Source organism: Neovison vison, chromosome 12 (assembly GCF_020171115.1).
Source record: "Neovison vison isolate M4711 chromosome 12, ASM_NN_V1, whole genome shotgun sequence".
Lineage (NCBI taxonomy): Eukaryota > Metazoa > Chordata > Mammalia > Carnivora > Mustelidae > Neogale > Neogale vison.
Genome location: NC_058102.1, coordinates 81,468,982 through 81,485,490, shown reverse-complemented (window position 1 = coordinate 81,485,490; position 16,509 = coordinate 81,468,982). Strand labels below are relative to the sequence as shown.

The 16,509-nt window shown below is 37.1% G+C and overlaps 1 protein-coding gene across 1 annotated transcript in view; it reads left to right on the top strand.

Annotated features, from left to right (window-relative positions):
• The window catches only part of NELL2 (neural EGFL like 2), a 326,760-nt gene that overhangs the window by 85,901 nt on the left and 224,350 nt on the right, over nt 1–16,509 (top strand). Inside the window, exons 7-10 of the mRNA XM_044227205.1 lie at nt 352–424; nt 596–678; nt 1,601–1,729; nt 3,162–3,264. Of these exons, the coding sequence (XP_044083140.1) occupies nt 352–424; nt 596–678; nt 1,601–1,729; nt 3,162–3,264 (388 nt within the window). The remainder of the gene's footprint in view (nt 1–351; nt 425–595; nt 679–1,600; nt 1,730–3,161; nt 3,265–16,509) is intronic.

Below are 16,509 nucleotides of genomic sequence, written 5' to 3'. Positions count from 1 at the left end.
CCAGAAGTGATTTTCGGGTTGGTATTTAAAGGTCATTTTCAAGCCTTTCTCCAGTGGCTAAGTAAAAATAACTTCTCAAAACAACATGACTATTCCCTCTTAATTATATCTTGACATTTAATCTTAAGGCTTTAAAAATATTATCAATAGGAGAGTACATGGGTAATCATCTATTTTGCCTGATGTATTTCTTTTCCCTTTGGTTTGAAGTAGAAGTAATGTATTCAAAAAGATGTTGTCGGGGATCTTGGTGCGTCTATCTTGTAAATGTTTTCCTTCATGAACTTGACTGTTGAACATAATTTGGGTAGATGGAAGTAATATGTCTTTTTAAAAATTTTTCACACACAGGGTATAATGCAAGATGTGCAATTACTTGTCATGCCCCAAGGATTTATTGCTCAGTGCCCAGATCTTAATCGCAGTAAGTCCATTAGTTTTTGTGCTGTGTGATAAAAAAGTGCATTTCTTGCTTAATTTTGTCCAGAATGTCAGTTTGAAATCGGAGGTCCCGTACATTAGTTGTCAGCCTGGACTTAACTAGATTGACCTCCTTATAAACACAACTTGACCAATGTAGTGTTTCTGATTTCAGCCTGTCCAACTTGCAATGACTTCCATGGACTCGTGCAGAAAATCATGGAGCTGCAGGATATTTTGGCCAAAACATCAGCCAAGGTAAAAGCTACTTAGAAATACAGTGCAGGGAGCTCAGGAATCCTTGAGGTTCTTTATAGTTTATTTTATATATATATAACCACAAATGTTCACCTTTGAGACTTTTCTTATTCTACACTGTTGCTGGGATTGAATCTAAATCTCTGCTCAAGGAGAGGGCTTATAAATATTCAAACTCTAGTCTTCTGTGTAACAAATGATTCGGTAAATCAGAAATGAGGCAGATTACCTGATTTTCACATTGCTTATTGCAGTAGAATTTATTGTTTATTTTAGTTTTTATTATTATTTATTTTTACTTAGTTTTTCTTTGTAAGGATGGAGGTGAGGGGGCATTGTGAAGAATATGGACCCTAGAATTACGTCAAGGGAACGGTCCCACAGATGCTTTCTACCGCTGTGTTGCTGTTGTAGGATTATTCACTGCCCTGCGCATGTGTCAAGTTTCCTTGCAATTTCACCAGGCTGTTGTTACCTTTCATAGTAGTTACTAAGAACCTGCAAGTTGTCTCGTATATCTATGATTCATTTCTGACACAACAAATTCTGAGATTTGTTTCTTTACTTGAATAAGCATGTTCATAAAATTAAACATTTTTAAAAATGGAAAACCCTTTTCTGCAGTGTGAGTGATGCCATTTTTACCTAGCCCCCATTTATATCTTGTAAATCATGCTGGTTTTTTTTTTTTTTAAATCCAAAAGCAGGAATGAAATTTACCTTAAAAAAGAAGAAGGAAAAAACTTTTTTCTTTTAAAGTATATATATATAATATATATATTTAACATATCGATGACCATAATAGATGGGCCCAGCCATCATTACTGCTATATGCAGAAAAATTCCGATGCCTACTGAAGTATTTTTCCTTTCTGTGTTGCTGGAATGGTGAACACTGTGAACCCCTTCCTTTGTGCCACAGCTGTCTCGAGCTGAGCAGCGAATGAATAGGTTGGATCAATGCTATTGTGAGAGGACCTGCACCATGAAGGGAACCACCTACCGAGAATTTGAGTCCTGGACAGACGGCTGTAAGAACTGCACGTGCCTGGTATGGCTTCCTCTGAGAGTTCAGATGAAGGGAACTCAGATGCCCCCACTCTTTAAAAATTTATTAAAACAATGTAATCATGAAAATTTCAAGACCCATTTCCTCCAAGACACAACACTAAAGTGCCAGCCAACCCGGTCAAATCTAAAGAACTGCGTGTTGCATTATTAAAGATACTTTCTAGCCTATAAAGATGATTATGGTTTAGGAATGCTATAAAGCTTAAGTTTATTGGTGCACACATGAAGTTAACAATTTAAATTGGGTTAGCGAAGGTGATTCCCAAAGGATTCTATCCATTTTCCTTAACATTTCAAGGGATTTTCCCCTCATGGGTTTATTACTGCATTGTAATAAAACTAAATTATAGGCAGTATGAAATATTGTCACCAGACTGGGCCATACAGACAAGTAATGGAATTTACCTTAGCAATCTTTAAAGGTTTGCTAACGTGGTGGAATAAGAATTAGATAATTTAAATAAATATGATTTCTCTAATTGCACACTTATAAAGTAGAAATATTTAACACATTACTATTTCAAAAATAGAATCATTTTCCAAGAAAAGGTCAAGACTAGTTTGGTTTTTAAATTTTAAATTTCACATGAATTCATCAGTTTAAAGTCATTTACTGGAAAGAGACCAGAGGTCTCTGTGAATTAGCCTTTTAAAAAAATTTCTCAAGTTTGTTCAAAAAACAGAATTTCATGTATTAATGTTAAAGTCATGAAATAGTCATGTGTGTGTGCATGCATCATATGACTTCTGTTTGGGGAAATACAATGTTTCCACCAAAATTATAGCATTTACCAATGCAGTAAAACCTTCCCACCTTATTAAATGGGGACAAAAATCAAATTTAGTAAAATGCAAGATATGTATAGTGAGGTCAATAAGGTGACTAGAAAAACAGCTAGCTGCCTGGGAGTTCTGGTTGACCATTGGGAAATGAATTCCTTGCCATTCTGTTTGCAGTTTGGTGCTGCCTTGTAGTGGTGCTTAAATATCCATGGGAAGATTCTGGGTCCTGAGACTAGGTCTGCAGGCGGGCAGCGGCTATTTGAGAAATCCCCTGGCTTGTGGATACTCATTTTGTGCAGACATGAGGCTTACCCCTAACTTGCTATTTCGTTGTCAGTGTGTGCTCCTCCCTCCATCCATGTTCTCATCCATCTAACTCCAGAAGGGGGAGAACTCTAGGGTGTGTAGCATCGTCACTGGACAGAAGATGGGAGCTAATCACCAACTGTGTTAGGACCCAATTCGTATTACTGTAGGTCCCTGTAGTAAGGGTTTTACTGTGTAATAAACACAAAGAATAGTAGTACTTATGGCATTTTATGTGAAGAGTTTGAAATCTAGGATTAAAAAGTACTTTCAGGCTATCACACTGCAACTTGGAAATTTTTTAAATATTGCTTTCTTCTCAGAATGGAACCATCCAGTGCGAAACTCTCATCTGTCCGGTTCCTGACTGCCCCCTTAAGTCGGCCCTTGCATATGTGGATGGCAAGTGCTGTAAGGAATGCAAATGTAAGCATAACTTTTATGTTGAATACTTTGTTTTGGCAAAAACAAATCTTCTATTAATAAATACTTACTCATTATTGATCTGGGCACCCTAAAAAGTTTTTAGAAATGATGTGAATTGGAAGAATACCTTCTCTACTTTGGTTGATCAGTTCTTTTCCATTTATAAATGTTATACTCGTATTTAACAGGAAGTTTTTTTCTTAGAGGAATCTGTTGTGTATAGTGACAATAGTAGGTAAGATCTGTAAGGAACTTAGCAGTAGGCATTTCTCTCATTGCACCACTTGATACCCATACCTGCAGAATAGATTAAGAATGGTCCACACTCAGCCACCTAGACGGAGGAAATCCACGATGTAAGTGAGCTTTGAGAGCATGTTTATTATAGGATTGTCCAGTGTGGGCAGGGCCATGGTGTCAATTCATGAAAAAAGGGCTCAAACTCCTGAGTGGGGAAGCTTTTTGACCTTCTTAGTCCCGTGGGGTTCACTTCAGGTGTCGGGAAATGCTCTCTGAGTTTGTAGCTGTCCCAAAGTAGGTTCTGTATCATTCCTTCAGTAGGAAATCCTTGCATTTATGTCACTTACGCTTTAAAAGACTATCCTTAAATTCTTGTTAAAAGAAGCATTTAAAATTTAGCTATTTTTGTCCAAAGGAATAGGAAGCTATGTAAACGGAAATGTGATAAGGTTTGTAGAATATGCAGGGCTGTGTGAATGCAGTATCATCAAAGACGCATGCGCAAAGGCAGAGAGGTGGGGGAGGGGAGGGAAAGGGTGAGGGAAAGAGGGGCTAAGAATGAATGGTTCCTTTTGATGGGGCTTTTGTTCGCCGTGCTCCGTTTACCCCTGCCATTCCCAACTTTTGCCTAAGCAGTGTGCAGTGTGCTGTTGCTGGTGAAAGTGACGAGTTCTTAGGAAAAAATCAGAAAGTCGCTTTGTAGCCCATTGATTTAATTCCCTCAGGAGCTCATTTATATTTAATTTTATTAGACTTTATATTGAAGCCAGTCTGTTTCACGAAAGTGTATTAGCCTAGTCAGATAGGTTTGGCTGATCCAGGAAGGACTGAATGCATTTTTTCTTACATGTGTCACTAGCTAATTTCCTCAGTGAGGAGTCATCAGAGTTTTTCCTTGAACTTATCTTAGTATCGGAAAGCTGGTGGTAATGTTCAGTAGTTTTTTTTGTAGATAGACATAGGAGGAAGGGCCCTTTTTAGGGCTTTATATTCATAACACAGCAGTAGCTGGAATCAGACTTTTTGCTCTTCTTTTATCCTTCTTTGCACACATACTTCTGCACTGTTACCCCTGAATATAGTAGATTTGCATTAAGTGATGTCAGTTTTATTAGAGGCAGGCTGATTGAAATAATGGACCATCATGATAGATGCATTAGTTAGAAGTAGTGAATTTCAATTCTGATTTTACCATTTGTCTCTGTTACCAATAGTCAGCTGCCTACTAAATCAGACAATGCTTGAAATCTTCCCAACAACATGCAGTTAGACTTAATGAAATGGTAAAATATTTTGAGATTTATTAATGCAAAGTGCTTCTGGCAGACTTCGATATTAATGATTGAAAATTGACTGTGTTTGTCTCATAGATCATAGAGAAAGCTGCAAATAAGTAATCAGTGAGGGGACCACGACACCACTGAATAAATGCCAAAATTATTTATTTGAGTCTTTCATTTTCTGTGGTTAAAAGTATTAAGGATAAGTGACTTTATTTTTCTGGTTCTAGTCAGTGAAGCAGTGCCATGGAATATAAAGGATTTGTGCCTATATTTGTTTGTATTTTGAGTATTCGAAGTATGTCTCATTCTGATGAATTCAACATTTTACAAGAGCTAGCAAGAAATTTTCTGTAAACACCAACAGAATTTTTTTTTTTCCTAACGGAACTAAGTATTTAGTTCATACGGTAAATACGCTTAAAGATTATTTGGGAATGTATCTCTACAAGCTCAATTTAAAAACCAGTCAGTCAAAATATTTCAGGAAATGTGCTTGTGAAAAGTTTACAAAAACTTATTTTATAAAAGAAAAGGTAACATTTAAACTAAATTTAATAATCAATAACTGACTTGCTTAGATTATTCAGATTTTCATATGTGCAGAGTGAGAGAAGCAAATAGTTACATCAGATGAGTGTGTGTGTGTCTCTCTATAATATATGACAGTCTTATTTTCTTATGTTAGTATTCCCAGTATTATCATTGTTCTACTTTATGAGAACTTAATTTCAGTGGAGCATGAATTAAGCTTTATGTTTTTTACTTTTTAAAAGAGAACCATAAACCTTCCTCTTAGACCTTGAGCTCATCCTGTCTTTGCAACTCTGTTGCTCAAAGGCCTTTTTAAGGACATAAAATTAACAAAATATATATATGGGGAGTTAGAGAGAAGGGGGTTGGGGTAAATTGGAAGGGGAGGTGAATCATGAGAGACTATGGACTCTGAAAAACAATCTGAGGGGTTTGAAGTGGCGGGGGGGGGGGGGGGCGGTGGGAGGTCGGGGTACCAGGTGGTGGGTATTATAGAGGGCATGGATTGTATGGAGCACTGGGCGTCGTGAAAAAATAATGATACTGTTATGCTGAAAATAAATAAATGGAAAAAAAATTTAAAAAATCTATTTTTGTTAAAAAGAAAAAATATATATATATATTTAAAGAGATTAATCACTTGTTTCCAAAGTCCTTGGAAGGGAAAACATATAACGTAACTGCTGAATTTGACTGCCAAGATTGAAATGAACAAAAGAAGTGCAAGTGGCCGGCGGTCTTTTGGTGTTCTTTATTGAATGCTTTCTGGCTCCCTTTAACAGAGTTGTTTGTGCAACCCTAAGCAGCCCTATTTTGCAGTCTGCTTTATATTTTCCCTCTGTAAATTCAGCTCCAGCTCTTTATCCAAATATAAATACTGGTGAATAGTAAAAAGGTTGTTGTTCTGGGAAAGAAGTCAGAGAACTAAGCCTGTCCCTTTTCTTTATTTAAATCTACATAAGAAAGTGTTGGAAGGAGGGCCTAAGCCTCTTCCTGCTCCTAGCCTTGAGCTATTGTGGTGAAGTTAAATAGAGACAGAAGATCCAAAGGTAGGAATGCCAACACCAAATAAATAAGGCAATAATAATCACAGCTATAATAAATCAAATTACTTCCATCAGTTAGAAGGCACAGAATTCTGCTCTTCATGTGAACTTTACAACAATTTTATAAGGCAGGCATTGCTTCTGTCTTCCTAGTAAGAGCAAGTACATGACTTGTCTATGAACACACCATTAGTTGGAAGTCTCAGAGACATTCCAACTGGAAGTACTGTGCTTTTTGAGCCTACCTCCTTCTTTAAAACCATATGCCATAGGGATGCCTAGGAGGCTCAGTCAGTTAAGCATCGACTTTTGATTTCTGCTCAGGTCATGATCTCGGGCCCTGTGCTCAACATGGACTCTGCTTTTTCTTTTTCTTCTGCTCCTACCCTCTCTTCCTCTCTCTCTCTCAAGTAAGTAAGTAAATAAATACATAAAAATCTTTCTTAAAAAAACCACCTATCTGGTACAATTAATTTAAGTGATCTACTTTTATCCACTGGTAACTAAACTTACCATGCAAAACCATTGGGAGTCCTGGCTGACTCTAGGCCGTGGTGCCAAGTAAGCAGGCTTTGCTTCCATCCCTCTCACTTCTCCATTTTCAGCCACAGTCACCACATCCTAGTCACAGGCTCTCAGCTAGCTAACAAAGAGACTGACTGACACAAATTCAAAATAACTTGGGAAAATGTAAAGTTTAAATATTTTTGGGTAACTTTAACTCTGAAATAGGATGAGGTCCAACCAATTAAAATATGTAAAATCTCAGCCCAGGTTAAGAAAACAAAAAGAACTGTCAGAAAATAATTGATGAAAGTTTTAGCAAACAGAAAGTTATTGAAAGTCACTGAAATTAAAAAAAAAAAATTAAAGATTCAGTTTTGAACAGAGAGCTCTGTTTCACAGAGAAGGTGATTCATGAAAATAGGGAATCTGAGGCAATCTGAACTAATACTATAATGTCTTACAGAAGAGGCTATGTTTAAAACAATAACAAGGAAGACAGTTTTCCCTTCCTTTTCTGGAGAGGCATCAAATATAGGAAATGTGAATGTGACCACCAACATTGGTTGGTGCTTGTCTAGTACCAATAGTTATTTTTAATTAGTACTGCTTTAAAAAGTCTTGATTTATATGAATAAATTAAAATCATCCTTCCTTTGATTGAGCAAGATCAGAGTTTCAATATATAATATAGATTACATTTTAATATGCTCTGTGATAATTAGACAACACATTATATTAAACTTAATTTAAAAAGTCCTGTCTGCTTAGAAAAAATGAAGTTATTATAATGTCTTTGCATATTGAGTATTTAAGTATGTGGTTAATAGAGTTAGATTTTCTGGTTTGTATTCTGACTACCGCTTATTAACTGTGCAGCTTTGGTCGAATTACCAAAACTCTCAGAGTCTCAGTTTCTTTTTCTATAATATTTGTATCTATTTTATATGGTTAGGGTGAGGACTGAATGAGTAAATACATGTAAAGTGGCTTGGAACAGGTGAGCTATTATTATTGTTTTTGTTAAAGAACTCTTTGTGTTTTTATTCGTGAAAGTAGAAAGCAGTGGAACTATCTCATTGGGTCACAGATGTAAAGCCCCACAGGACCTTAGAGATCTTCCGAACAGTCATTTGCTTTGGGGGAGGTAAAGCTTTATTATCTCTGTTTTACAGAGGAAAAATGAGGTCAGATGATTCTTCTGCGATCACACAGTTAGTATGTAAGGGAAGGTAATTTTTTTTTTCCCAAATTGTGTTTTGATATATGATACTACTCTCTTCAAGGCACTCTTTTCCTCAGTACTTTGGATAAGTCTTGACCAAGGTTGACAGTAAGAACCAATTTATCATGCATTATATATTCTTTTATGTCTGACTTCTTTCCTTCAAAATCCTGTTTGTGAGATCCATCCATATTTTTGCATGTAGATATCAGTTATTCATACTTATTGTGGTATGAATATTTCATTTGTGTTAATGTACCACAGTCCAGTTTATTATTGAAGGACAGTGGGGTGCTGTCCACTTTTGGCCTTTATAATTAGTCATTCTGTAAACATTCTTTACATGCTTTTTGGTGTTATGCCTGCCTGATAAGTATATACCTGAGTAGAATTGCTTGTTCAGGGATTTAACTGTTTTATTTAATGATAAAACTGGTGTTTTTTTTGTTGTTTTTTTTTTAATTTAAAAATTTTTTTAACATATAATGTATTATTAGCCCCAGGGGTACAGGTCTGTGAATCACCAGGTTTACACTTCACAGCACTCACCATAGCACATACTGGCCCCAATGTCCATAACCCCACCCCCCCTCCCTAAACCCCCCACCGCCCCCACAACCCTCAGTTTGTTTTGTGAGATTAAGAGTCTCTTACGGTATGACAAAACTTTTTAACCTTTTGTAAAATTGTTTTGCCAAACTGTTTTCTGAAGTGGTTATACCAGTTGTTCCACACCCTTACCCACATTTGGCATTTTTGATCTTTTTAATTTGAGGCATATGATAAATGATGTTGGCGCATGATTTCATATTATAGTTTAAATTTGCATTTCTCTGATGAATCATGAAGATGAGCAACTTTTCATATATTTATGGGTTGTTTTCATTAATCTTAAATAATAGAAAAGAAAAGCAGATTATTTTTATGTATACTCTGACTAGGAGATTGTCGTTTGGGAGGTTTAACTCTTTTATGTTCATGTTAGTGTGCAAATATGGATGATTCTAGCTGTGTCACTTAAAATGCATAGTAAAGTGGGGATGGAGATTAAATGGCTGCCACTTAAGTAATCTGAAGATTTTTTTTTTAATGAATGACAGTGTCATAAAACTGATTCAGAGACTTCTGAATATGTAAATATAGGGATAAGAAATAAAGATCAGTGAGATATAATTCACCAGGAGTTTCTTTGTTCTTAAAATAAAGAACACAATTTAAATAACATATATAGGTTACATTAAAAAACAAAATCATTTTGGAGTAACATGACCAATAAACTTAGCAGTCTATTCAGGAATGCCGGAAGCGTGGGAAATATGCAGTATGTGCTTGAGGTTCTTATGCATGAACACAATTATAAATTAGTTGGCATTACAGAGACACAAGGGGATACATGACCAGAATGCCAGTGCTGATTGAGGGGATGTATGCAATAATGAAAAAGAGAAATAAGCCTCAAAAGGAAGATGTTTTGTTTTACTATCAGATGCAGTATTTTTAAAAAGCTCCCCAAAAGTCTGTAGTTACTAGCGAATATTTTGTCACAGCAAACAACTGAGTGAACTGAGGGCTAGTGGTGTTACTGTAAATCATGTATACCACTCTCCCCGGAGCTGCCCAGGTGTAATCTGAGACTCGCCCCTGTGAGCAGGAGACAAGGGGAGAGGGCAGAAAGACACAGGCCACTCCAGGTTGGTAGGCAACAATGTTAATAATAGGGAACTTAGAGTTGAGGCTTGTCTTGGGTGGCAAGACTAACCAAATCCTGCGTCTGCCCTCCCAGTCTTCCCGTACCTGCCCTCCCACCATCCAATGTGGGAAAGGCAAACAACCCACATTCCAAGGACAGGGGAGGAGGTGAAGAGCCTCTGAATGCCTAGGTCCAGCTCATGGGTCAATTGGTAGTTTTTTGATGAAGCTCCCCAACACTAGGTTTGGATTCAGTCTTTTCTCCCCCAAATTAACTTTATTTGGTATTTAAAAGAGTAGTGGATAAATCATAGAATGTATATACTTTTCTAATTCTATATGTATATATGGAAAAAGTGCAAGAAAATAGTTCAATTGACTTATTCAAGATAATTAAACTTATTAAAGAGGAATCAGCTAAGTTTTAATAAAGAGAGACTTCATCAAGATAATCCTTCTTAAACAGTATCATTAATTTTGTGCTAATACTTCTTCAGAAACACCTCAAAAAAGCATTGGTCATGTTATCTTTTAAGCATTATAAAAGCTGATAAATGTCAAGTCAGTGGGAAAATACTGAACTGGCAATTTATTAATAAGCAACAATAATTAACAATATAACCTTCAGATTAATGACTATACAAGACATCACATGATACAGTAATGATCTTTAGAAAAACAAAAAATTTACTGTTATTAGTCAGCTGGTAGCAGAGCAGGGATGTTAGGGCAGAATCAGAGGGTGATGACGGTGTCACAATGATTTAGTTGCTGTGTCTTCCACGCTACAGTCCAGAGTCACAGAAGTTGTCTGACTCTACCAGTACAGCATTTTTAATGTTTTAACTAAAAATAATGTATGCATACAATAAATATTCCATCCATCTGAAAAGATGTAAAATAAAACATAAAAATCCCCCTATTTCTCCCTTCCCTCCCAAACTATCCTTCCAGATGATTCTCAGTGCACCCACTCACATATGCATGGTGTAGGCTTTGCATATATGGTAAATGATATCACACATTTTCCTGGACATTATCTTGGAGATTTTCCCATATCAATTAACTTTTTAAGGGACTGCATATCACTCCAGTGTATAATTTAGTATAATTTTACTTCTCCATCAAAGGATATTTCAGTCACTTCTGATTTATTGTTTTCTTATTAAAAATAATATTCCAGGATGTCATTTATAAGCAATCTTGGTGCATTGTTGTATGGCTTTATCTGCAGGGTACATTGCTAATGATGGAATTGCTGAGTCAAAGTTTATGGCGCTTTTAAATATTGCCAGCTCTTACCAGATCATTCCAAAAACGGTGTATTTCCCCTTTAAGAAGGAGCACTAGGTGGCAGTGCTGAAAACACCACTTGTACCTGAAAGGTCATCAAGGTGGCTCTTTCCTTTGTATCCAGCAACCTTGACAGTATCCAGCAACCTTGACAAGGTACTAGCAATCAGTGGGAAATCCTTCAATGAGAGATAGTCCATGGCAGCATCAACTTTCTTGTTTTTACCACAGTGTCATCTGGGGAGCCCATATGCAATTATTGTTGAAGTTAACTGCTGTTCTGCATCTTCAGTAAATTCCATAGATGGCATAAGAGAATACTGAATTTATTTATTCTGAAATGAGAGTAGTTTTCCAGAAGACATAACATGGGGGACTGCCCTCTGATTCTGAGGCATTATGCTGTGCCTATTTAATCCTGTTTTATTTTAAAATAATAGGGAGTACTCAGCCTCTAGGTCTATACTCGGAATTGTAATTTCTCTTCATTATTAAGATTCTTGAATAAATGTATTTTGTGGATTTTTATTATTTTTCATGCCCCATTACATTTTCTCAAAAGAATTTCTCTGCCCATCTAATGACATTGCTTAAATGGCCTAAAACTCTTCAGAAGAAAGCTTTATGCAAATCTGTCTGTAATAATAATTAAATCATACTGCCTGGCACAACTCTAGGAGACTGAAAATGGGGCTCTTTAGGTGATCGGGAGGCTAGGCTTCCTTAGTAGTATAAGGATTTCAGTGAAAGGATTTCAGATTTATACCCAAGCAAAAGAACGATAATCTAGATATCATTCATATGAGACTCAATTTAAAAGAGAAGAAAAACACTTATCTTAGGCAGAAAAATGCAACTTCTTATCTGAAGTGTTGTTAGGTAATTGTTTTAAAAATGAGCTCATTTTCTTCTCAGTAGAGATCATACAAAATGGCATTTTGAAATTAGAATAGGAAAAATAAGATGTGTGCAATTTAAAGCATCTTGCAAGTTGACTTTGGCCATCATGTAGGAAGTAGTAACTCCGGAAGAACAACTGCATAGAAAAAGGAAATGGACATCATACTGCCCATCACAGAAAAGAGCCCAGCACCTACCACCCCCAGCAAAATGTGTAAAATAGCCACTCAGCTGCTCTGGGCTCCCCAGTGGCTACCTGGAATACTTGATGTGGTCTGTGTTCTCCAGGATGTATTTACAGATTGTATAAAATTAGCATAGATTAAAAATTAAATGAAGAAAACACTATGATACAAGAGTTTAGTGTGAGAAAGGGTCAGAAAGGAATTTTCTCTTTTTAGAGTTTAGAAATGGTTTTGTGCTAGAGTACAGTTCAGGCATGTTTCTTTTTAAGCAAAAGCTGGCCCCAAATTCAAAACTATTTAACTATAAAAATGCACATGAAATGACTTTAAAAAATTGTTCTGAAGTTAGTGGGGCTAAGAATGGAACTTGGGAATGTTAGGCCTATAAAATATCTATTCGTTGGAATGGCTGCTGTAATCCAATGGCCATGTGCCTCTAATATTCTACCCACACTATATGCCTGAGAGCCTTTGCCTGTATTTTGCTTCTGAATGGCAGCAGGTCCTAGTCACACCCTCTTCCCTCCAGCCACTGAAACTGTTGCCTTGTATTGGAGAACTGGCTATGCGGTCTCTGGAGCTTGGGCCAAAGCCATGAGCCATACTAGATTTTTAAAACTTGAGGCTCGGCAGCAAAAGAAATGAAATCTAGCCATTTGTGACGACGTGTATGGAACTAGAGGGTATTGTGCTTAGTGAAATAAGTCAATCAGGGAGAGACAATTATCATATAATCTCCCTGATACGAGGAAGTTGAGAGGCAACGTGGGGAGTTTGGTGGGTAGGAAAGGAATAAATGAAACAAGATGGGATCCAGAGGGAGACAAACCATAAGACACTCTTAATCTCGCAAAACAAACTGAGGGTTGCCAGTGGGAGGGGGATAGGGAGAGGGTGGTTGGGTTATGGACATTGGGGAGGGTATGTGCTATGGTGAGTGCTGTGAAGTGTGTAAACCTGGCGATTCACAGACCTATACCCCTGGGGCTAATAATACATTATATGTTAATTTAAAAAATTAAAAATTAAAAAAAAGACTTGAGGCTTGGATCTTAGGTTTATTGTTTGTTTTATACTTTAGTTTCATTGATAGTGTACAAAAAACTTTGGGCTGGCAGGCTTCAGAATGGCCCTCACTTATAAATTTTATTTAAAGTTGTAAAGAGATATCTCACAATACTTGTTTAGTAACTCACAACACAAGCTTAGTAACTCAGGAAAAAGAATTTGAAGTCCACCTACCATAATAGACAGCACACACATATAATATTTATGATTTTAGCCATTGGAAAGTGACCCAATAATCCATGACACATACATTGATAATTTTGCTGAGACCTGAATTTCAGTCTAACGAGCTGTGAGGTTTGCATGCAGGAGCACATCATTGAGCTCAGAGCTTCTCAAAAATTAGTGGGAATATGAATCACCTGGGGATCTTGTTAACATGAAAATATGATTCAGTGGTTCTGGGGTGGAGCCTGAGAGTTTGCATTTCTAACCAGCTCAAGGGCAGTGGCAACCTTGCTAGGACATGGAAGGCATGGTGAGTAGTGAAGACGTAGCTAGTGGCTGAGTTGTCTTTGTTGCCCCATCTCTCTACAGAGCTTTCTTCTCTCTCGAATCTCGAATGTGCAGTAAGGTCTTCGAATACCTGCTTTCAGATTTATGATTTAAGCTGGCATTTACTAAGTATATTCTGAGTGGGAGAACTTAACACGAATTATTTCTCCTGCTTGTTATGAAGACGAGGAAACCAAAGCTTAGTAATGTTCTTTTACTTGCCCGAGCAGATGTAGCCGGAAGAGGGGTGGCACCACATGTGGTGGATTTCAGAGGCTGCCTCATGTGATGAGTAACATATTAGTGGAAACAGAAGTTCGGTTTGAATGGAGAAGCACACAATTTATGATCAGGAGATAGCATCAACCGCATGATCAAAGGATCTATAAATTCTTAGGAAATACAATTTTAGGATTATCATTATTATTTCTCTGCACAGTGAAAAAGGCGACAAAAAATGTAAACTTGTACTCATCACTAAAGTGAAGTATGTGTGTCTGTTACAGGAGGCACAACTTTCCATTACTTTGTAGTACCTCATGTATGGAACAAAAACTGTTGATTTTGATCATCCAGGAAAGGAATCTCAAAAGCAAATGCCTTCTGGTTGGATTTTTATTTGATTTTGGTAAAGAAAGAACAGGAGAAGCATGTTGAATTAAAACTTAAAACTATCTTAAATGGAATTCTTATAAAAATCAGTGATCATGGAGAATTCTTCTCCTCGGTCCCCAGATCTTTTTTGTTTTTTGAAGTTTTCTTTGGGTTTTCATTAGATATGGTCTCTTTCTAAATGCACTTGGTGGAAAAATTCACATGGGTCTGCTTTCCCAGGTTTTTTGAAGCTTGCTACTGTCTCATAAGATATATAGTTCTAGTTTATGCCAGGTGGCCATGCTGAGATGGATTGTGCTGTCTTGATGTTAAATTAAACTGTTCTCATGCAACATGTAACTATGCATGTCCCAGATACACTGATGTCTGGTTTTTTATTGTAAGAGTAAGAAGATTAATAAAAGCAACCCAGTACTAGAAAACGTTAGAACAATGCATTTTCCATGAGCTTCAATTCCGTTTTCTCCTTTGCAAAAATGCTCCCATTTTCCTGTGTCTTTAGAGTTGTGATCCTGCCTCTTGATTCCTGAATCTATTTCAGAGATGGTGATCCAGGAGGAGGTAGTGAGCCAGCACAAATGTCCCTTGCAGTGCTGAAACCCAGTGTGTGTAGACTGTCCGGATATTATCTCAGTTTTAATTCAACCTATTCCAATCTTTTTTGGCCAATGTAAGGTCCCCATAATGTACGGTAGCATTATTTGTAAGAAGACATGTGACACAAACTTTATTTATTTATTTGCCTGAGTTCTTACTGTTACATCGGGAAGCTAATTCTCTATGATGTTTGGAGGAAGAGGGGGAAAAATGCTGTGGGTAACACATTCTCTTCACATTATTTTGTGGGTAAGTGTCATGTTCTTAAACCAATAAAAGAATTAAGCTTTCTGATCACGAATTAGGTCATTGCACAGCAAGCAGTCTTATGAAATTTCCCATTTATGTCTATGTGTGTAGTCTACCTCCAAAATTTCTCAGGCCCTGAATCTCAGAAATGTCACTTTTGTTTGTTGGTTGAAAAGAATGGAGGGGGTGGGCTGGTATAGAACAAGATGGACACTGCGCTTGTTCACTGATTGGTTTCATCTGTTAATGTCCCTTCAAACCATGATTCCTAAGTGCTCAAGGACCTGGAGCTTGGGGAGATAGTTAGTAGAATGTGAAGTGGAATGTAAGAATTGGGTTAACTCTCCTGGCTCAGTCTGCCATATGTCCACCAATGAACCTAGACACTAGAGAGCTTGGAATAATTCTAAAAATAGTAGTATGGGGGTGATCGGTCCATGCATATAGAACTTGTACCTTTCCAGTGAGTCTCTTTTCTATGATCTTTACTCATTTGAAAAATAATAGTAAGAGCCTTCTGTGAATTAATCTCTTCTAGACACTGGGGATACAGTGGTGAACAAAATAAGATTGCTGTCTGTCCTTTAAGACACAATAATTAAGTTGGGAGATAGACATTAATCATATAATGATCAAATATGCATGCGGTGTTGCAGCAGTAGGTTGTTGATAAAGTGTCTGCAGTAACTGAACTTCTTAGCAAGGAGATCAGGGAAGGCAGTCTTCAGAAAATGATGTTGCAGTTGAGAAAGGATGAACCAATAGCATTACATTAGTGAAGAGAAGAATGGTCAGACTGAGCAAATGTAATATGCAAGGGCTCTGTATCCAGAGATGGGATGTTGTGAAAGGAAGCTGGGGTGGTTGGTGTGGTCGATGTGCGGAGAGTCAAGAACATGATGTGAAATGCAGCTGGAGAGGTAAGCAGGAGACAGATTCAGGAGTTTTAGTTTTACCCCAAGTGCTAAGTACGAGTTACATATTTTAAGCAAGGCAGGTCTATTTTCGCTGTTATCCAGAGAAGAAATGATGGTACCTTCAATACGAAGTGGTGCTAAGACGTTAGGTTCTGGAGATACTGTGAAGGTAGAGCTTCTGATAGCTTGGTATGGGTAGGATTTTCTGATAGCTTGGTATGGGTATGAGTAAAGAGAAGAGTGAGGGTGACTCCAAGGGCTTTGGATTGAGGAAGTAGAAGGATGAGGTTGCTTTTTACTGTGATGGGGAAGGCTGCTATGTGAGCTGTGTGTGGGAGAGTGATAAAATCAAAAGTTCAGTTTAGATATGTTCTGTTTAAGATGTGTTTTAGACACTTAAATAGAAAT